At 37.1% G+C, this 20,955-nt stretch overlaps 1 protein-coding gene across 1 annotated transcript; it reads left to right on the forward strand.

The window, feature by feature from the left end:
• The first annotated feature begins 15,169 nt into the window (after nt 1-15,169).
• On the forward strand, nt 15,170-16,342 carry LOC121255177. Its single transcript, XM_041155452.1, has 2 exons — nt 15,170-15,846; nt 16,008-16,342. Exons 1-2 carry the CDS (start codon nt 15,441-15,443, stop codon nt 16,340-16,342), a joined length of 741 nt encoding a protein of 246 aa, XP_041011386.1. The 5' UTR covers nt 15,170-15,440.
• Nucleotides 16,343-20,955: the final 4,613 nt, after the last annotated feature.

A 20,955-nucleotide genomic window follows, 5' to 3' on the forward strand; every position in this document is an offset into this window, starting at 1 on the left:
ATCCAAGGTATTCTTTTTTTTTTTTTCCTTTCTCAGTTAGTTTCCCCTGCAATTGATGTCCGAACATTTTTTTTTTTTGGTTTGTCTGGATTTTTTTTTCTTCTGAGCTATGTTACAATAGTATTGTTATGATCTTTACTTATTGTACTAAGGAAGGGAATAGAAATGGAACGATGGAGAAATTTGTGAAACAAGAGATTGCAATTGATATGTTTGTGAAAATGCCAGTGAAAACTGAAAATTGAAATGGAATGGTCTCTCGATATACAATGTAATGCAATAAGTTGTAAGATGATGTTTGATAGTCTATGTGATGACCTGGTGTAAGGAAATCTCAAATGTTCTCATGACTTGGTGTAGAAGGATGTTTGTAGTCGGCTATATGCATGAGAAATAGGTGAAGTTTGTTAGGATCTCTTGTATATATATACGACTTGTACACAACTATTCAATTAATGAGAAATGCAAAACATTCCTTCCTTCTGAACTTCTACAGGAGCTAGCTAGACTTTCCATGAATATAGCTAGCTGTCTAACAGTTATCATCAAGATTATATATATATGGTGAGTAATATCATGAACTAATTTTGGTGATATTGCTCGAATCAACTCCTCTTTGCAAATAGCCCAGCCCGGTCCTCATCCACTTGGAAAACACCCCGCCAACCTACAGGAAGCCTCTGCCTTCCTACTCCGCGTAACGTGCACTGCGTTGCATGCCGCGTGAAGCCATTGCAGCTGCCTTCTCGACGAACTTGGTCAACACCTCCATAAGCCGCCGTGACCCACTCAACCATCAGCTGTTTAAACCTTCGCCCTTCACCTCCGTGCCCAGCCCACGCGAGATCAGCAGCCACCGGCATTGAGAACCGAAGACCTCTATTTTTGCTCATCAAAACAGAGCACTTCGTTTCGGCCACCGTGAGTTGCGGCTTTACCGCCTAGCCGCCGACGTTGCCACTGTCCATCTCCCAGCTCTTTGCACAACTCCTTCCCACACGTTCGACCCTGCCGGGACAACCATCTTCATCTTCGCACCTTACGCAGCTCCTCCATTCGCGGTGAGTCTCCGTTCTCTCATTCTCCGTCTCTCCTTCACTATCCGTTTCCCTCACCATATTGCTCTCTCTCTCTCTCTCAGTGCTCCGCCAACTTCACCACCTCCCATCGCACACTGCGCTGTCACAAGTTACCTTCTCAGTGAGTCCCTGCCACCGCTGCATTTATATTATTCATATGTGTATGTTCATCGCTAGTTCTTCTTCATAAGGTGTGTATATATATATATATGTGTGTGTATATATATATACACATACATATATATATATGTAAAGTTTTAACCTAGGTTGGGTACTTACTAGTTTTAACATAATATAAATATATATATGGAAGGTTCCCAGTTTTAACCTAATGCTTTTGGGTGAGAAGTTTTTTTTTGGGTTTATATTTAAATGGGTTTTGCTTTAAGTCTCATTAAATATTATATTGTATTTTGATAATATTGTTAATTAAAGGAAGTAAACCTATTTTTCTTAAGAGATGAGTTTTTCATGACTTATTTTATGGAAATTTTAGTAGCCAAGGTATTCTATTTATTTATAAAATGTTGTTGATATTTTAGAAATTTTGAATATTAATTTTTATTGAGTTCTATAATTATCTTAACACTTGTCCGATTAAATTCTTATTCGGTACGAATTCGATTAAGTGGATGATGATGGTTTTTGGGAAATGATGGTATTTTGGGAATTATGAGAATTTTAGGTTTTGAGGAATAATAAAATAGGTCATTTTAGCATCTTAGGCTTAAATATTGAAATATGTATTCGATTGGAAATTTATGAAAAATTGTGTTATTATGTTATAGGTGGCGATTAATTATTGTCCAACATTTTTGAGGAAAATTCTAAGAAAGCTAAGAAGTTCAGGTAAGCGGAGTTCTTATGCTAGACTTTGTATTAAAATAAAATGAACCGAGGTCCTTTTTGGAAAATGTGCATGTTTTGTTATGAAAAGAAATCTGAAACGACTTCAGTTATTTGTTCTGCACTACTCATAAGATTCTGTTTAAGAATAAAGTATTTTCTGTCATGACTGGTGTAGATATGAGCTTATTTTTGACATTCTGTTTCTGAACTTTGAAAAAGAGAGCGAATATGAAATTTTATGCATAAAATATGTTTTGTGATATGATTTTGTTCTATTCTGAAGATTTTCTGTACTCTGATATGATATGATGTGATTTCTGAAAACCTCTGGCATAACATTCTGTTTCTATTTCTGTTTCATTCTGACCTCACCACGGGTGTAAAACTGTGGCCTCTGTTCGAATTGGCTTTTCTGTTTCTGATGCACCTACTTTGGAAACAAAGTGGCTTTCTGCGTGGTCTTTTCTATGTGCACACTCGGGACTTCGAGAATGAATAAGGGGAAGATTCACATTCTATTTCTACTTGGTTAGCTACCAGGGTTTGCATAACCCTACCATGGGGATTAAACATGTTATTTGTTCTGATATGATAAGATAAGATGTGATGTGATGTTTATGCAATGCCAAAGGAATTTTGATTATGAATATTTTTGAAACTTTCGCTCTAATATTTTTGATAACACGTTCTGACGCTGCATTTTGAAAATATTATTCTGATTTTACATTCTGAAAGAAATATTTTGTTCTGCATTTTGAACTCTGTAAATGTTTATGTTTACACACTAGTATATGTCATCTGCTTACTGAGTTGTTGATAACTCACCCCTTATCTCCAATTATTTTTCAGATAATTTTGATGGTTCAGCTGAAGAACAAGAGTATGAAGTTTTAGTAAGGTGTGATGTCCGTAATAGAATAAGTACCCAAGGGTACAAGTGCTTACTTGAGAGTCGTAGTTAGAAAACTGTTTTATTTTTTGTTATTTTGATTTGATGAGTTAAGGATATTTTCAAGTTTTGGAAAGTTTTAATTTATAATTTATATTATTGAGAATTTCTTGGTTGTTCCCATGAAGGAACATAGATACTTGGGTTGATTAAATGGATTAACATTTTATGGAATTTTCTGGATTTTATAGTTGTGTTATTGATGTTTGATGTTAAGTATTAAGAGCTAACTCTCCAGACCTCCAGGAACGGGGCGTTACATTTATGCCTGCCTCTCCAGCCACAACTTTTGCCAGTAAAGACTTCCATACACAAGGGGCCACAAAGAAGTATACCACCTGATTAAGAAACACACTATACCTAAAATAAGTCATGCAGAAAGCACACAAGGGAAAATCCCTTGTACCAAAAACATACTAATTGATAATTAAAGGGTCCTTCAAAGCTGGGAATGACCAAAGATTATCTACTAAGGAAAATACAGTATTTGTATATATATATATATATATATATATATATCTTTTGAAATGTGTGCTTACATCATTTTAGAGATGTTATCACCAAAGTCCTTTCAAATAGGGATGAGGAAAAAAAAGGTCTTGGTAGAATGCTTTCCTAGGTTTCAGATTCAAAACCTTCGGTGTAAACAATTTCTAGGAGCCTCGTCCCATCAATAAAAAGTTAATAATTTATGTAAAATGTATAATGTGGGAATGTTACATAGGTCCGAGATTTAACTGAGTAAAAGGCAAGTTGGACTTGGTAATAGGCATACCCCAAGAATGCATTCCCCTGTTACCCATCAATTTTTTTTTTTTATAGGTAACATATGTTCTATTAATGTGAAGGTTAAAGGGCACATAATTGGACTTATAAAGCATCTATACCTATTTATCTACTTTCAAGTTCTTGGATGAAAGTCACTTTATATCGGCGATCTTCACAACTTGGAGCAAAAAAGGAATGGATATTCATCTGATCAAAATATTTCAAATACACAATTTAATATCATTATGCTCGCTCCTATTCCAGTCTTTCGGTATTTACACCAAAGAAAGAGCAATAAAAAATATGTGTAAATGCAACTATAATGCCTTCTGTGACATCCCAGACTTAGCTAAGTCTTCATATTTTTACTAACAGATTTTGTATAGTTGTTGGGCCATAAAAGGTGATAGAGATGCTTAGAGATTGTGACGCCTCAGTTCCTGCTTGAGATTTGACAGAAACTAAAGTATCGGGACATGTAACACAAGACTATATACCCCTCGTACATGACAGTTAAGATGCAATGCACCAAATGATAACTAGCAGTATGCAGTATATCACAACGAAAAGTCTACTTAGGTCAATAAATAGGACATATATCATGGTACCGAAACATGTAAATCCCAAAAACATAAATTTCATAAGAGTCATTAAAAGAGTTGATTGTTCCAAAAGAGACTCCTAAAACACAAGACTAGTACATCAAAGTTATCAAAACAAGTTATTCCCAAAAGAGGTCGCGTCTTCATCTCTCTCTCTCTCTCTCTCTCTTTTAAAAGGGATCGGGCTTCACTCGTTTCTGTAAGGCCTAATCCTTGTCCTGATTGTTGCACCGTTTAAACTCCTCAATATCCTGGAGTATCTTAGTGATTACTTAGTCAATTGTCTTGAGTTGCTCCAAGATGGAAGGCTCGGACAAGCTTATGACCATCTTAGGCACGATTCTCTCCGGAAGAGGTGTTGTCCTCTTATGCTTCATCATTGGGGTTTACTATACCTGTCACAACTTCTACCCTTCCAAGTAGGAGAATGATAGTGAAAATTACAATAGTGAGATTTCAAAAAATCTCAGTAAATAAACAAATAACATGTAACAGATATCGTAGGCATATGTAAGCAAACTTAACAATGTATGCATGGACATGAGACTTTACTTATGTATTTGACTTTTCAAAAAGACGTCGAGTACATCATAACTTTCATAATCCTTTTTCTTTTCATAAAAAATATTTTTTTCATTTTCATACATGTTCATTTAACATACTTGTGAGCTCGGTTTATTGTTCATATAACATAGCATAACTTTGAGCTCGAGGCCTTTCTTGACTTTTAACATATAAATGGATACCTCACGACTACCCTATGCATCGTGCGTTCCTCGCTAGTTACCGCATCAACCATTGGCTACTTTAACCAAAGTGACTACGTCTTACTTTTAAACATTCATGTTACGGCAGTTTGTTTCTCGCCTTCACCATAGGGCACCCACTAGCTTTAGGTGCAACCCTGCTCCGGTATCCTTTTCTTTTAGAAACCATCTGAGGTTGGTCGACTATACTTCGTCGATCCAGGGGTTACCACTTCATTTTAGGCAATCCTAAGTGGACAGGGGAGTTCCACTAGGATATTTCCGTGTCCTAGCCTTTGGGGTTGTGACAAAACTTTAAAAGAACACTTTCTTTTCAAAATATTTTCACAATCCCAATGCATGTGACATGACTATGAAACTTAGAACTTCCATGAGACACCTATAATGCCGAATGCTTCATCATAACCATATAACATACAAACATGCATATCCATGTACATCTCGCATTACAACTTGAAAATATTAGAACATGCGACCATGTCCCTTTATATAAACTCTAAGGCATTTGAATAACAAGCATTCAAAACTTTACATGTAGTGGCCGAAACACATAAACCCTAGCACATCCAAAAATTGGTCTTAACTCGTTAAAACCTCAATCACAAAATGATAATACCTCATCCATGGTCATGGCCGATACCTTTAAATTTGGAAACATGCATTACATCAACTTTTCATGAACTTAGAACCTTCTAATATGTTAAATAAAATTTTATCATGGAAACATACATGTGTGACCGAAACATGCTAGTGATGATACTTTATAAAAAGACAAATATTTCATGGACTTGATCCTATATAAGATTCTGTCAATTGGCAAATATCCATGGGCATGTCAAACATCATGCAATCCAAACCTTAAAGGTGGCTTCCCATTCCATTTTCGTAACATGAACTAATACCATAAGCCATTCCAACTATATATTGGATAATCAGACAAAGAAGAGATTATATCACAGGAAGAACATTATTATATCAAGCATCAACATACAACCGAACAACAAACAAGTTCACATGACATATACATAAAATATCCAAGTACAAATTAGAAATTTACTTAGAAAAAAGTCCAACGTCCAAAAAAATAAGCAAGCTGAAAAATATAGTAACAAGGTCATAAGAATCCATTTTTCTTCTAAACCTTAATCCGTGCATTAGTGAGTGTTGTGCTCTCAACATATTTCCAAGAAATAATCCTCCAATGTTTGGACCTCACTTCCTCAAGCCTAAAGCTTGCACAAAACAAAAACCTAGCTCATAGAAACACTAGAGCCGTTGCCTTCATCCTCAAAACATCATGCTTACAATCTTAAGCAATAAAGTTGAGTCCATAATCCTTTTAGAAGAAAACAAAACCCTAATCTAGCCGAGTGCACATAGGTGTGCTTATGTGAGAAATTCCACAAAAACCAACGTTATAATCTTTGTAGCCTTGGGTGCGTGCATGTGAGCAAGTGTTCATGGTGTACTTAGCCAAGTCTGAAACTTGCTTTCCCTTGGCCGTGTGTGTAATGTAAGGAAAAAGAGTGTTCAAGCTTCTTACCTCGCTCACCCTCAAAAAGATGTTTCGGTGAGAAAAAAGAGCAATGTGAAGAGTGTTTGGAAGGTGAGAAAATGTGAAACGTATAGAGAAAGGTGGTGGCTGAATGCTCTCCAAAAAAATCCTCCGAGTGACTTAAAAAAAGATGTTTTCAGCAGCCCCCCTTTTTATAGACACAAAAAGCTTCTAGCACAAGCCAAGCTTATTTGCATGGATGCCAAGTGGCATCTCACCCTAAGCCCTCTTCCTTTCCCTCATCATTTGATTGTGTTGGGAACACAATAGGACCTTTTGGACAAGTGGCGCCTCCTTCCTCAAAATCGAAACTTCATTCCACTTTTGCCCCTTCACCTCATTTCTTGGTTCAATGAACCTTGTGGCTAAATGGTCTTTCTTCAGGCTAAAATCTTCCTCAATCTCTTACATGAGTGCATGTGTGCCAAGTGGCGTATGAGAAGTGTAGGTGTGTGCATGTGGTAGAAATCTTCTTCTCTTCCCAAGGAGATTTTTCTCTTTCTTCTACCATTGTCTTGGACAATACATGATTGGTCATTGTGGGTGGCAATGCACAATTTCCCTTGCCCTAGCCGTCCACCTCAAGTTAGTCTGTCACAAAATCCTTCTAGAAGCATGTGGCTCTCCCTTTCCATATAGATTTCGCCCCTTCCCAAGACAAGACATCCCTTCTTACCTTTTTGCACGCTTGACACAACAAAAAGCAAGACTACTTTTTCCTTTTCTTCTATGGTTGCCGTGCAAGGCCTCTTAGCCTTCTCTAGGCTCCACTTTTCCATAACCTCATCATATTCCTTCTAGAATCTTTCTCTCATAGTGACAAGTGTCAAAAAGCCTCTTCTTACAAGCAAGCCTTCTTGCATGCATGACACATGGCAAGAAGGTTGGTGATCCTCTATGGTAGGTGTGCCAGGCCAAACCCTAGACACTTTCACCTCTTTTCCCTCAATTTAGTCCAAGTTCATCAAGTCCTAGATATAAGCTCCATTGGATGACATGTGGCGTTCAAAAATTTGGGTTTAGCGTGAGCCCTAGTTCTATTGAGCTTCAAAACCCTAATTTTCTATAGAGGCCGAAACACTCACTCATGGGCATGGGCCCTTCTCTCAAGGCCTTAAGTACTTAGTCCAAACCAATTTCTAATTGGGTTACTCCACCTCTCTATGGCCCCTAGGTTCGGCCAACCCACTATCCCTCAAGCAAATACCACTTGTCAATTGCTTGTTAAACCATAGAAAGATTTGCTTGGGAAAGTGACCTACACGCCTATTGAGGCTTCTAGAAGAATTTTGTGAAGGAAAAATTTGAGATGAACAGCTAGGGCAAGGGGAATTGTGCGTGCCACCCACTAAGAACCAATCACACATTGCCCAAGACATAACCTATTAGCATCTCTCCATACCAACAGATCGTGTAGGGGTTGATGCTCTTCATGTGGTTAAGCTCTCCTTAGAAAAGTATTGTTTCGAAAATCCGCATCCAATACATGAGTGCGATGATGCTCGAACCTTTCCAACTGCTGCCAGTGAGCACTCATCATTTGATCCCTCCTTATTTGCCAGTTCTAGCAACTGAGTTCGCATCTTGCTTTAATCTACGCTACCGACAATATAGATATACAAGGAGTGTTCCTATTTCGAGCCATGCCTTGTTCATGTGGGTATGGTAGGTGCACTTATCATTACTAAAATTCACAAATAACACAGAGATAGTCACACACAAGAAATCAAGGTATAATCAAACAATCGTTCATAAATAAGATTCATGAATACACGAGTTCTAGGTTACAAACAAATGAAGATATTTGGTCCTTATCAAATCTTCTCTTTCCCACGTCGCTTCTTGAAAAGCTGGGTTATTCCAAAGTACTTTTATTAAGACACTTTTCGATTCCTTAGCTCTTGGAATTTGCTATCCATGATCTGAATAGGCCATTCTTCGTAAGATAGGTTTGGTTGAAGTAGTATACTACCGGTCCATCTCAACTGGTAGATTCGAATGATATGCGACTGCACCAACTCTTTCCATTACTTTGAATGGTCCTACATACTTGGGGCTTAGTTTTTCTTTCTTTCCAAACCGTATGACTCCCTTCATGGGTGATACCTTGGCGTACATTCAGTCTCCAACATTAAACTCTAAATTCCTCCATCTTTTATCAGCATAACTCTTTTGATGGCTTTGAGCTACTTTCATCCTTTCCTGGATTAATTCCACCTACTTTCGTACATCCTGTAAGTATTCCGGTCATAACAACTTCCTTTCACCGACTTCATTCCATTACAGAGGGGATTTGCACTTCCTTCCATACAACGCTTCATAAGGTGACATCTGTATTGTAGCCTGAAAGCTATTATTATAAGCAAATTCTATCAGTGGCAAATGGCTTTCCCAATCGCCATTTAACTCCATCATGCAAGCACATAACATATCTTTCAGTGTCTGGATAGTTTGCTCTGTCTGTCCATCTGTCTGCAGGTGATAGGCATTACTAAACCTCAGATTCATGCCAAACATCTTCTGTAAACTTTGCCAAAAACGATAAGTGAACCATGTATATCTGTTAGATACTATAGACTTAGGCACTCCATGAAGACTGACTATCTCCTTAACATAAACTCAAGAGAGCTTGTCCAACGAATATGTGTTAGCAATCAGTAGGAAATCTACACTTTTGGTCAATCGGTCAACTATGACCCAAATCAAATTCTTCCCTAACGATGTCTTTGGAAAACCTATCACGGAATCCATAGACACATCCTCCCACTTTCATTCTGGGATCAGTAATGGTTAATTCTCCAACTGGTCTGTGATGCTCAACCTTTACCAACTGGCAAATTGAACATTTCGCAACAAATTCGGCCACATCTCTTTTTATTCCGTCCCACCAAAATTGTCCCTTCAAATCCTAGTATATCTTGGTGCTACCAAGATGAGCAGTATATGGTGTGCAATGGGCTTCCTTCAGAATCATTTCCTTTAATTCAGGAATATTAGGAATCACTTTTCTCTCCTTGTAATGCAACATCCTAACCTTGCCAATCAAGAAGTATTGCGGTCCTTCGAATTTCAAAATTTTCAGTCAAAGTTTCTCCAATTTATCATCCTTACCCTAACCTTCAATAATTTCCCCATCAGTTAATGGTACAATCTCTTGTACCACCGTTAACCCGATATCTCTTGCCGGCTTTCCTATCAGCAGTTCCCTCATTTCTGCCAATAACGATTGCACGTTGACCTGAGTCTTACGACTAAGGGCATCTGCTACCACAATGGTTTTTCCAGGGTGATTCTTGATCTCACACTGGTAATCGCTTATCATCTCCTCCACTCGTCTTCTCTGCCTCATGTTTAGGTTCTTTTGACTAAACAGATACTTGAGGCTTTTATGGTCAATGTACACCTCACACATTTCTCCATAAAGGTAATGTCTCCAGATCTTCAGTGCAAAAACTGCGGCGATAAGTTCCAAATCATGAGTAGGATAATTCCGCTAGTGATCCTTGAGTTGTCGCGAAGCATAAGCAACTACTCACTCTTCTTGCATTAATACGCACCCTAAACCAATTTTAGAGGCGTCACTATAAACTACATACGGCTTATGAGGCTCAGGTAAAGCCAACACCAGTGCCGTAGTTAACCTCCTTTTAAGTTCCTGGAAGCTCCTTTCACATTCCTCACTCCAAACATACTTGACATTCTTCTTTCCCAGTGCTGTCAAGGGACCAGACAGTTTAGAAAATCCTTATATGAATCTTTGATAATATCCTGCCAAACCCAAAAAACTACATATCTCGTGGGCATTAGTCAGTTTCTATCATTCCATTACTGTTTCTATCTTAGCAGTATCTACTGCCACACCTTTACTGGAAATAACATATCTCAAAAATTTCACCTCTCTGAGCCAAAACTCACACTTGCTGAGTTTCTATCTTCAAGGGCTCCTTATGTTCTTCATCACTTCGAGAGTAAATCAAAATGTCGTCAATGAACACTACTACAAAGTTGTCTAAATACAACCTAAATATCTGATTCATCAATTCTATGAATGTTGTTGGGGCATTAGTCAGTCTGAAAGGCATTACTAAAAATTCAAAGTGTACATAACGAGTCCAAAAAGTTGTTTTAGGTACATCTTGATCTTTAATCTTCAACTGATGATATCCTGATCGTAGATTTATCTTAGCAAATACCGACGCTCCTTGCAACTGATCTAACAAGTCGTCGATTCGAGGTAAAGGGCACTTATGCTTAATGGTTACTTTATTAAAATCCTGATAGTCAATTCACATCCTCATAGTGTCACCATTTTTCTTCACAAATAGGATTGGGGCATCCCATGGGGATGAACTCGGTCGAATAAATCCATTTTCGAGGAGTTCCTCTATTTGAACCTTCAATTCCTTCAACTCGACCAGGGTCATTCGATAAGCAAAAACTCTGTTTCCTGATTTGGGGTAGTCTAGGCAGATCATTAGCAAAAACTTCAAGAAATTCTTCTATCACAGGAATCCCTTCGACTCCTTTAGATCCCTCTGTTGCACTATTTATAACCACTGGATATGCATCAGCTCCTTCCTTCAAAGTTTTCTTCGCTCGTCCTACCGTTAAGGTTGACGGAAACGATTTCACTACTTCCCCCATGTAACAGATCCTATCCTTCGAGGAAGATCACCTTCCTTCTTTGACAATCTATTTTAGAATAGTGTCTAGATAGCCAATACATTCCTAAGATCAAGTCAAATTCCATTAAATGGAAAACGATCAAATCCGGGGTTAAGGTCAGTCCTACGACTTCCAACAGACAATTCCTAAGTATTCGAGTGCATTCAACTACCTTTTTGTCCGAAATAGCTACTAAAACCTTCTGGGATAAGGATTCCACACTCAACTTACACCTTCTTATGGAATCATATGCCACAAAGGAATGCGAAGCTCCAAAATCAAACAGAGCACAGATCAATTGTTGCATCAACTTAACCTTACCTACAAGGGTAACTAGGATTACTTAGGGATTCTTAGCAAACACAAACTACCAACCACCGTAGGGTTAGAATGTTACCAATGATTCCTCATACGTCCGTAGCTTCCTCAGCTTCCAAATCCACTTCTCCTAGAGTGATTGCATATTTAGCCTTCATCGGGGTCTTTCCTTTGTTTCCAGTCGTCGATGCTCCTCCCGTCACAGTACGTGGATAATCTCGAATCATATGACCAGTTTGACCACATCTAAAGCATGCTCCGATGGCGAAATGACATTCACGATTGTGTCTTTGTCTGCAACTATGACATGGTGGTGGCGTATGATTGAGCTAAGTTATTGCTTATTTTATACATTTAGAACCAATATATTTTATTTATTTCATTAGATTATTATTGATTTTAGATGAAAAAATGGTTAAGATGAATAAATTTGAGTTGTGATTTAAATTGATTAATAGCATGATTTTTGCTTAATTTTATAACTTGTGATTTAATTGGATAATGTTCATTCACAAGCACAATATATTTTTGAGATTCTATTATTATTTTTTTTAATTATTCCTAATTTCTATTGTTTTTATAGGTCAAGAAATGAAAAGCTTGAGAAAAGTCAAGGTGCCAAAAAGTCAAGAAATGAAAAGCTTGAGAAAAGTCAAGTTTACAGAATGGACACATTTTAGTATTTTACTCATAACTTTCAGTTCAAATATCGGATTGATATGATTCTTGATGCGTTGGAAAGATATCTTAAAGGGCTACAAAGTTTTCTCTAATAAAGATTTCCAAATTCAAACTCCTGAAGTGCATACGTGGCTACCAAGTTGAGTCCTAAAATTTAAGCGATTTTGTGTGCGGGAATATGAAGACATTAGGGTTTCTTTCCTACCCTATTTAAGCATATCATTAGCAGCGCCACACATTTGAAGAACTCTTCCAGGGTCCAATTTCTGCTCCAGCCGCCTCCTCCATTGCGTACCACCTCCATCTCCATCTCCATTCATTTGGCTTGCTTTTTTCACTCTCTACTATTTATTTAATTTTAGTTTAAAGTTTATGGAGTAATTTTGAGATTTTTGGCTTAGAAATTTGGATAATTTATTTGCTATTTATTTTACTTAATGTCGCTATTTTTCTTGCTCTTTTAAGATTTCATTGAACAGTGATTACAATTGCTATGGATTAATTTTGAGAATTTGTGATTTGAATACAAGGATGAATCATAGAATCTTGATTTTGGGGCTTTTTAATTTTTAGTTCGTATTTTGTCAATTACTTTCTAATCTAGTTTAATTCTTAGCTTAGTTTTATTAATCTCTTAGTTCCATTGCATATTAGATTGATTAAAGTTTAATTAGGACTTAAATAATTTCAATTTTATTGTTTAATTTTTAGATTAATTAAGATTGTTTAGTTTAGTTGATTTTTTTATTGTTAATTTCAATTCGTTAGTCTTTTACATTTCATTTCGACACTCAAAAATTCAAAAATATGAATCTAGTCCATGACTAATGCTCTTTTCATTCTTGTTGCACTCTTCCATCCATTGCACATACCATCATTTTTATTTTCTCATTGTGAATATTTTCACCATTTTAAACGAGTTTGATTTGAAGTAACTTTCCCTGAGGAGACGATCTAAGAATTTATTCCTAATTATTACGCGACACCCTCTTGCACTTGGGATAGCCTTTGTGTTACTTATTTTTGAGTGAGTCAAGTTTTTGGCGCCGTTGCTGGGGAATAGTTGCTTGACGTAAATTTAGACTCATTAATTTTTATTTTTTTATCTCAAATGTTTTTTTTTCACTATCTGATCTCTAATTACACATTTCACTTGTCACCTACTACTCAGTTACTTGAACCTTACTTATGCTATTTGGACTGATGTTTAATGTCATGGGTGAGAGACAATTCAACTAGGTTGGTTAGAGTTACATTGAGCACTGAGAGTAGTATACACAGCTCAGAGATAGATAGTTCTTCTGTTTTTTCTACAGACGAGGACATTGAAATTGAACAAACCATGGCTGCACCTGCACCACGCACTCTTAGGGATTATTTGCAGCCCACTCGCACCACTACACTATCATGCATTATTTTACCTAATGATGCACCTAATTTTTCTATTAAGCATGGTATGATGTCAGTGATATCTCAGTTCCATGGGATGGATTCTGAGAGTCCTTATTAGCACTTGACAGATTTTGAGTTGGCCTGTAGTACTTTTATCAATAGAGCCACTACTAATGAATTTATAGACTTCGTTTATTTCCTTTCTCTTTAAAGGATAAGGCGAAGGTTTGGTTTAATTCTTTGATGCCTAATTCTATCTCTAGTTGGTTTGATATGGAGCGTGAGTTCTTACAAAAAAAATTTCCTTTTAAGAGAACTTAGTATTTACAAGAGCAGATCAACCAGTTCAATCAGAAATCTGACGAGACTTTCCAGGCCAGCTGGGAAAGGTTTAAGGATTTGGTGAACATCTGTCCACATCATGGTTTTGAATCATGGAGGTTGGTGAATTATTTTTACACTGGTCTCACTCCACAATCAAGCAATTTGTTCAGACTATGTGCAATGGAGAATTCTTTAGCAAGGAACCTGATGAAGCATTGCCATTTTTTGATTATCTTGCTGAGAGTACACAACAATGGAACACTCGCACTGATCGAGTTTCATTGACAGCACAGCCACTGAGGGCTACTTCTGGTGGGGCAGATATGAGCTTAAGGATGACACTGACATTCAAGCCCGAATAGTTGCATTGACTAGAAGATTAGAGGTCATGGAGATGGAAGAGGTGAAGGCTGTGAAAACAGTAAAGACATGCTCTATATGCGCTGATTCAAACCACAAGACCCAAGATTGCCCGATTATGCCAGTATTTCAGGAGAGTGGCTCTGAGCAGATGCAATCAGTGAACTGGATAAATAGAGCACAAAATCAGCCTTTCTCCAATACATATAATCCGGAGTGGAGGAATCACCCAAATTTCTCATGAATGAATTATTAGCCTAGCCGGTCTCCACCACCTTCTTAGCAGCCATTTCATCAGGCTACTCTCAGCACCAGTATCAGCCATATCAGAGTTCTAAGAGCTATCCTTTTGTAGCACCTCCAGGATTGTAGACTCATGTAGCTGCACAGAGTTCTCAGCCTCAATCATCTGCGAAGAAGTCTCTAGATGACAGTATGGCATAGATGGCCAATACACTTCAGCAATTCATGCAAATTCAAGCCACCACAAACAATTTAAACACTCAGGCCATAAATGACTTGTGGGGCACCATCAATAAGATGAGCACGACATTGAGCACTCTAGAGAAAGGGAAATTCCCAGCACAGCCTCAACCTAATCCTCAAGTATACCGGCAACAACAACAACAAGTGCATAATGTCTCAGGGGAGGTTTTTGAGACAGCGAAATTCATTCTTACTTTGAGAAGTGGAAAGGAAGTTCCCCAACCAGAGATGACCATTGATAGACAGGTAGTTGCTCCTACACCTGAAGATGTAACAGAGACTGATGAAGCTGAAAAAGAACCAGAGGTAGTGAGACCAGAGTCGAAGAAGCCTGTGAGCGCAGATGCCGAAACTAGTTGGGGGTACCAACATGTGGTTCCCTATCCTTAGAGATTGGCAGCTAGCCAAAAGAACAAATACCACCCTGAGATTCAGGAGATTTTCAAGCAAGTAAATATTAATATTCCACTCTTGGATGCCATACAACAAGTGCCTTCATATGCAAAATTTTTGAAGGACTTGTGCACAGTGAAGAGGAAGCTGAATGTAAAGAAGAAAGCTTTCCTAACGGAGCAAGTCAGTGCATTGATATTGAGCGAGACTCCTCAGAAGTTCGGAGATCCCGGCTCTCCTAACATTTCCATTATGATTGGTGAGTCACGCATTGGGAGAGCTTTACTTGATTTGGGGAGTAGTGTGAACTTGCTACCATTCTCAGTGTATGAGCAGTTGGGATTGGGTGAGCTGAAAAAGGCCTCCATCATGCTACAGTTGGCTGACAGATCAGTTATGGAGCCGAGGGGCATTGTAGAGGATGTGCTGGTCCAGGTGGACAAATTTTACTACCCAGTGGATTTTGTAGTTCTTGATATGCAGCAGCCAACCTCCACTATTTACCAAGCTCCTGTCATCCTTGGAAGACCATTTCTAGCTACATCAAATGCTTTGATTAATTGCAGAAGTGGAGTTCTGAAGCTTACTTTTGGGAACATGGGACTTCAGTTGAACGTTTTCAATGCTTGCAAGATGCCAGCACATTTTGATGACACAAGTGATTTGAATGCTGTGGAGAGTTTGACACCAACAAAATTTATTTGCTCAACTTTTCCTTTCTCTGATAATGATTCTATTTTTCAGACCTGAATTTTTACTTGATGAAAAAAACTGACCATGTTGATGAAGATGTCTTTGAATTTTTGGACTGTTTTGCAGATTCTTCTTTACCACTTGAAGTACAATTTGCAGGCGTAAGATGGAAACTCCAGTTTGAAACTCTACCACCACCAGACATACTTAAATCTTCAGAGGAAGAAGTTCCCCAGTTGAAATTGAAACCACTTCCTCAAGATTTAAAGTATGTGTTTCTTGGTCCTGAAGAAGGCACTTTTCCTATGGTGATTTCTTCAAAGTTAAATCAGAAGGATGAAGCTCAGTTGATTGAAGTCTTAAGAAAGTATCGAGGTGCTATTGGTTGGACAATAGCCGACATCAAAGGTATTGATGCTGCTGTTTGTCCCCACATAATCCATCTTGAAGATGATGCTTGACCGGTTCGTGATGCTTAACGTAGGCTCAATCCTACCATGAAGGAAGTTGTTCAAGAGGAAGTGCTTAAACTGCTCGCAGTGGGTATAATTTACCCCATCTCAAACAGTAAGTGGGTAAGTCCAACTCAAGTGGTACCAAAAAAATTTGGTTTAACTGTTGTCAAAAATGAGAAAAATGAGTTGATTCCAACTAAAATGGTTACTGGTTGGAGAATGTGCATTGATTATAGAAAACTTAATTCAGCCAGTAGGAATGATCATTTTCCTTTACCATTCTTGGATCAAATTTTAGAAAGAGTGGCTGGTAATGCATTTTATTGTTTCTTGGATGGATACTTTGGTTATTATCAAATTGTTGTAGTGCCTGAGGACCAGGAAAAAACCACTTTCACCTATCCTTTTGGCACCTTTGCTTTTACCAGAATGCTTTTTGGTTTGTGTAATGCTCTAGCTACTTTTCAAAGATGCATGATGAGTATTTTTTCTGACATGATTGATGATATTTGTGAAATATTCATGGATGACTTCTCTATTTTTGGGAAATTTTTTGATAGTTGTTTACATAATTTGGCACGTATTCTCTAGAGATGTGAGGAAAATAATCTTTTACTTAATTAGGAGAAATGCCAATTTATGGTTACTCAGGACATTGTCTTGAGACATATTGTTTCTTCTGAAGGTATAAAGGTCGACAAGGCAAAAATTGAATTAATATCTAAACTTTCTATCCCTAGGACGGTTAAGGATATTCTTTCTTTTCTTGGTCATGCTGGCTTTTATAGGCGGTTTATTCAAGGGTTCAGTTCTATTGCAAAATCTTTGTGCACTCTTTTACAAAATGATATTGAATTTGTTTGGACTGATGAGTGCCAAAAAACTTTTGAAACCCTTAAAGAATCGCTTACCACTGCCCCTATTATGCAACCCCCGCTGTGGGACCTTCCCTTTGAAATCATGACTGATGCAAGTGATTATGCCTTAGGAGCTGTTTTGGGGCAGTGTGTGGATAATAGACCTTTTGTGATTTATTTTGCCAGTAGAACTTTGAATGATGCCCAGAAAAATTACACCACTACTGAAAAAGAATTGCTTGCAGTGGTTTTTGCACTTAATAAATTTCGGGCTTACATTCTTGGTTCTCCTGTTACTATTTTCACTGACCACTTTGCTCTTAAGTATTTGTTGGCTAAGAAAGATGCAAAACCATGCTTGATTCGCTGGATTTTACTACTTCAAGAGTTCAACATCAACATTAAGGACAAGAAAGGAGTTGAAAATGTGGTAGCTGACCACCTCTCTAGATTGCCATCATCCTCCTCTTCAAATGTTAGCCTTCCTCTTGATGATAGTTTCTCGAATGAGCAGCTGTTTGTGATTAATAGAGTTCCCTGGTATGCTGACATAGTCAACTATCTAGTGACTTAGATAGTTGACTGAGCGAATGCCTTCTGAATGGTCCACCCAAGATAAGCGTCGATTTCTCTCTGAGATCAATGAATTGGATGAAGCTCGTCAGCATGCCTATGACAACGCTCAGCTGGCGAAGGAATGCATGAAAATTCTACATGATCAGAAAATTCATCCCAAGCATTTCACACTTGGCCAGGAAGTTCTTCTTTACAACTCTCGCTTACATGTTTTTCCTGGTAAATTGAAATCCCGATGGAGTGGGCCGTACATTGTAAAGAAGGTTCATCCTCACGAGGCGGTAGACATTGTCAATTCGAAGAATGGAAATAGTTTCATTGTCAATGGAGAACGTCTAAAGCCGTTTCTGAAGGTCTTTGATCCACACGAAGAGATCTTGCTTGTGCAAGATTCCAGGGAAGTGTTTTGATCTTTTCCCCATTTACAGCTTTCTTTATTTGCATTTTGTTTTTTTTTTATTTGTTGTTTTGCTTTGATTTTATATTTCATGTTAATTTGTTTTTTGTTTTGCTTTCTTATTTCTATGCACTTTATTTTCTTTCGTTCAATTCATTGAGGACCATGTCCCTCACTAGTTGGGGGTAGCGTGTGTGCACAGTTTAAAAAAAATTATATGATGTGCATTGATACATATATGATTGACACACTCCAATTCTGGTATTTTGTGAAATCTGAGCATCTTGGTGGAGTAGTTAAGCGGAATCATTTTGTGAAGATTTATTTTCAAGTTTAAGCATAGAGCACGATTTTTATGCATCATATTTTGTTGATATGTGGCTTGAAACACCGGGATGCTATACTTATTGAGATGAGACTTGATAAGATTTTTGTAGAAAAAATGACAAATTTTGAAGGACATTTTGCACATGCTTACACTTGTAGTGTTCCTTATTTATTGTTCATTGATTTAACACAAGAGAAGTAAACTGCAGGACAACCGAGCCATGTTTTCCAAAAAAAAAAAAACAAAGAAGAAGAAAAGGAAAAGAAAACAAAGAAAAAAAATAGATTTGAAAAAAAAAAAACAAAACAAAAGAAGGATAAAGGCGACTTAGTAAACTTTCCTAAGTAAATTACTAGAAACAGTTACACAAAACTTTGGAGGTTGAGTGTTCAACCTTTAAAACCAGAGGTGGCGTGAAAACTGTTAATCCCTTGGGCTTTGAGGTAGTTAGAATCAGCTATGATTAATCTTAAGGTTGAAAAATCCTATGACAAATCATGGCTAGTAATGAGGAACACACAGCCAGTTTAGCTCCACACACACATTTAAGTTCTGAGTCATTTGCCGCAATTCTATGTGAAAGATTGTTGAGATAGTCTTGGTGGGTATAGCCCCTGGGGTTGAGTAGTAACGTGTCACTTTTGTGAGAATTCAGAATTGTGTTTGATTGTTTCTGTTTGGATTTCGATTTTTATGCAATATTCATCTCAATTAATTTTTACTATTTTGCTCAAGGATTAGCAAAAAGCTAGTTGGAAAGTGTGATTAAGCCGAGTTATTGCATATTTTATACATTTAGAACCAATATATTTTATTTATTTCATTATATTATTATTGGTTTTAGATGAATAAATCTGAGTTGTGATTTAAATTGGTTAATAGCATGATTTATGCTTAATTTTATAACTTTTGATTTAATTGGATAATGTTCATTCACATGCACAATATATTTTTGAGACTCTATTATTCTTTTTTATTTATTTATTTCTAATTTCTATTATTTTTATAGGTCAAGAAATGAAAAGCTTGAGAAAAGTCAAGTTTACAGAATGGACATACTTTAATATTTTAATCATAACTTTCCGTTCAAATATCGGATTGATACGATTCTTAATGCATTGGAAATATATCTTAAAGGTATACAAAGTTGTCTCTAGTAAGGATTTTCAAATTTGAAATCCTGAAGTGCGTACGTGGCTGCCAAGTTGAGTCCTAAACTTTAAGCGATTTTGTGTGCGGGAATATGAAGACATTAGGGTTTCTTTCCTACCCTATTTAAGCATATCATTAGCACGAAATTTGGGACTTTTTGCAAAGCAGCGCCGCACATTTGAAGAACTCTTCCAGGGTCCAATTTCCGCTCCAACCACCTCCTCCATTGCATACCACCTCCATCTCCATTCATTTGGCTTGCTCTTTTCACTCTCTACTATTTATTTAATTTTAGTTTAAAGTTTATGGACTAATTTTGAGATTTTTGGCTTAGAAATTTGGACAATTTATTTGCTATTTATTTTACTTAATGTCGCTATTTTTCTTGCTCTTTTAAGATTTCATTGAACAGTGATTACAATTGCTATGGATTAATTTTGAGAATTTGTGATTTGAATAAAAGGATGAACCCTAGAATCTTGATTTTGGGGCTTTTCAATTTTCAGTTCGTATTTTGTCAATTACTTTCTAATCTAGTTTAATTCTTAGCTTAGTTTTATTAATCTCTTAGTTCCATTGCACATTAGATTGGTTAAAGTTTAATTAGGACTTAAATAATTTCAATTTTACTGTTTAATTTTCAGATTAATTAAGATTGTTTAGTTTAGTTGATTCTTTGATTGTTAATTTCAATTTGTTAGTCTTTTACATTTCATTCTGACACTCAAAAATATAAAAATATGAATCTAGTCCATGACTAGTGCCCTTTTCATTCTTGTTGCACTCTTTCATCCATTGCACATACCATCATTTTTATTTTCTCTTTGTGAATATTTTCACCATTTTAAATGAATTTGATTTGAAGTAACTTTCCCTGAGGAGACGATCTAGGAATTTATTCCTAATTATTAAGCGACACCCTCCTGCACTTGGGATGGCCTTTGTTCTACTCGTTTTTTAGTGAGTCAGCGTAACATGCACCCCATTACCGATTGCCTTTCCCTTTCTTTTATCTAAAGTATAGGGATCGTCATCTTCCCCATATTCTTCCCTAGAGAGTAGGGCAACCCTCTCTTACGATAATTCTGAACTTGAAACTTCATTCCACCTTTGCCCCTTCACCTCATCTTGGTTCAATGAACCTTGTAGCTAAATGGTCTTTTTTCAAGCTAAAATCTTCCTCAATCTTTTAGATGTGTACATGTGTGCCAAGTGGCGTATGAGAAGTGTGGGCGTGTGCATGTGGCTGAAATCTCCATCTCTTCCCAAGGAGAATTTTCTCTTTCATCTACCAATGTCTTTGACATTA

The sequence above is a fragment of the Juglans microcarpa x Juglans regia genome, chromosome 3D (assembly GCF_004785595.1).
Source record: "Juglans microcarpa x Juglans regia isolate MS1-56 chromosome 3D, Jm3101_v1.0, whole genome shotgun sequence".
NCBI lineage: Eukaryota > Viridiplantae > Streptophyta > Magnoliopsida > Fagales > Juglandaceae > Juglans > Juglans microcarpa x Juglans regia.

What these genes read in the sequence shown, in the direction of transcription:
- LOC121255177 (XM_041155452.1), top strand. Translation starts at nt 15,441, where the DNA reads ATGATTGGTGAGTCACGCATTGGGAGAGCTTTACTTGATTTGGGGAGT. An exon ending in AGCACATTTTGATGACACAA is followed by an intron (nt 15,847 to 16,007) that starts GTGATTTGAATG and finishes ACTGTTTTGCAG; the next exon opens with ATTCTTCTTTACCACTTGAA.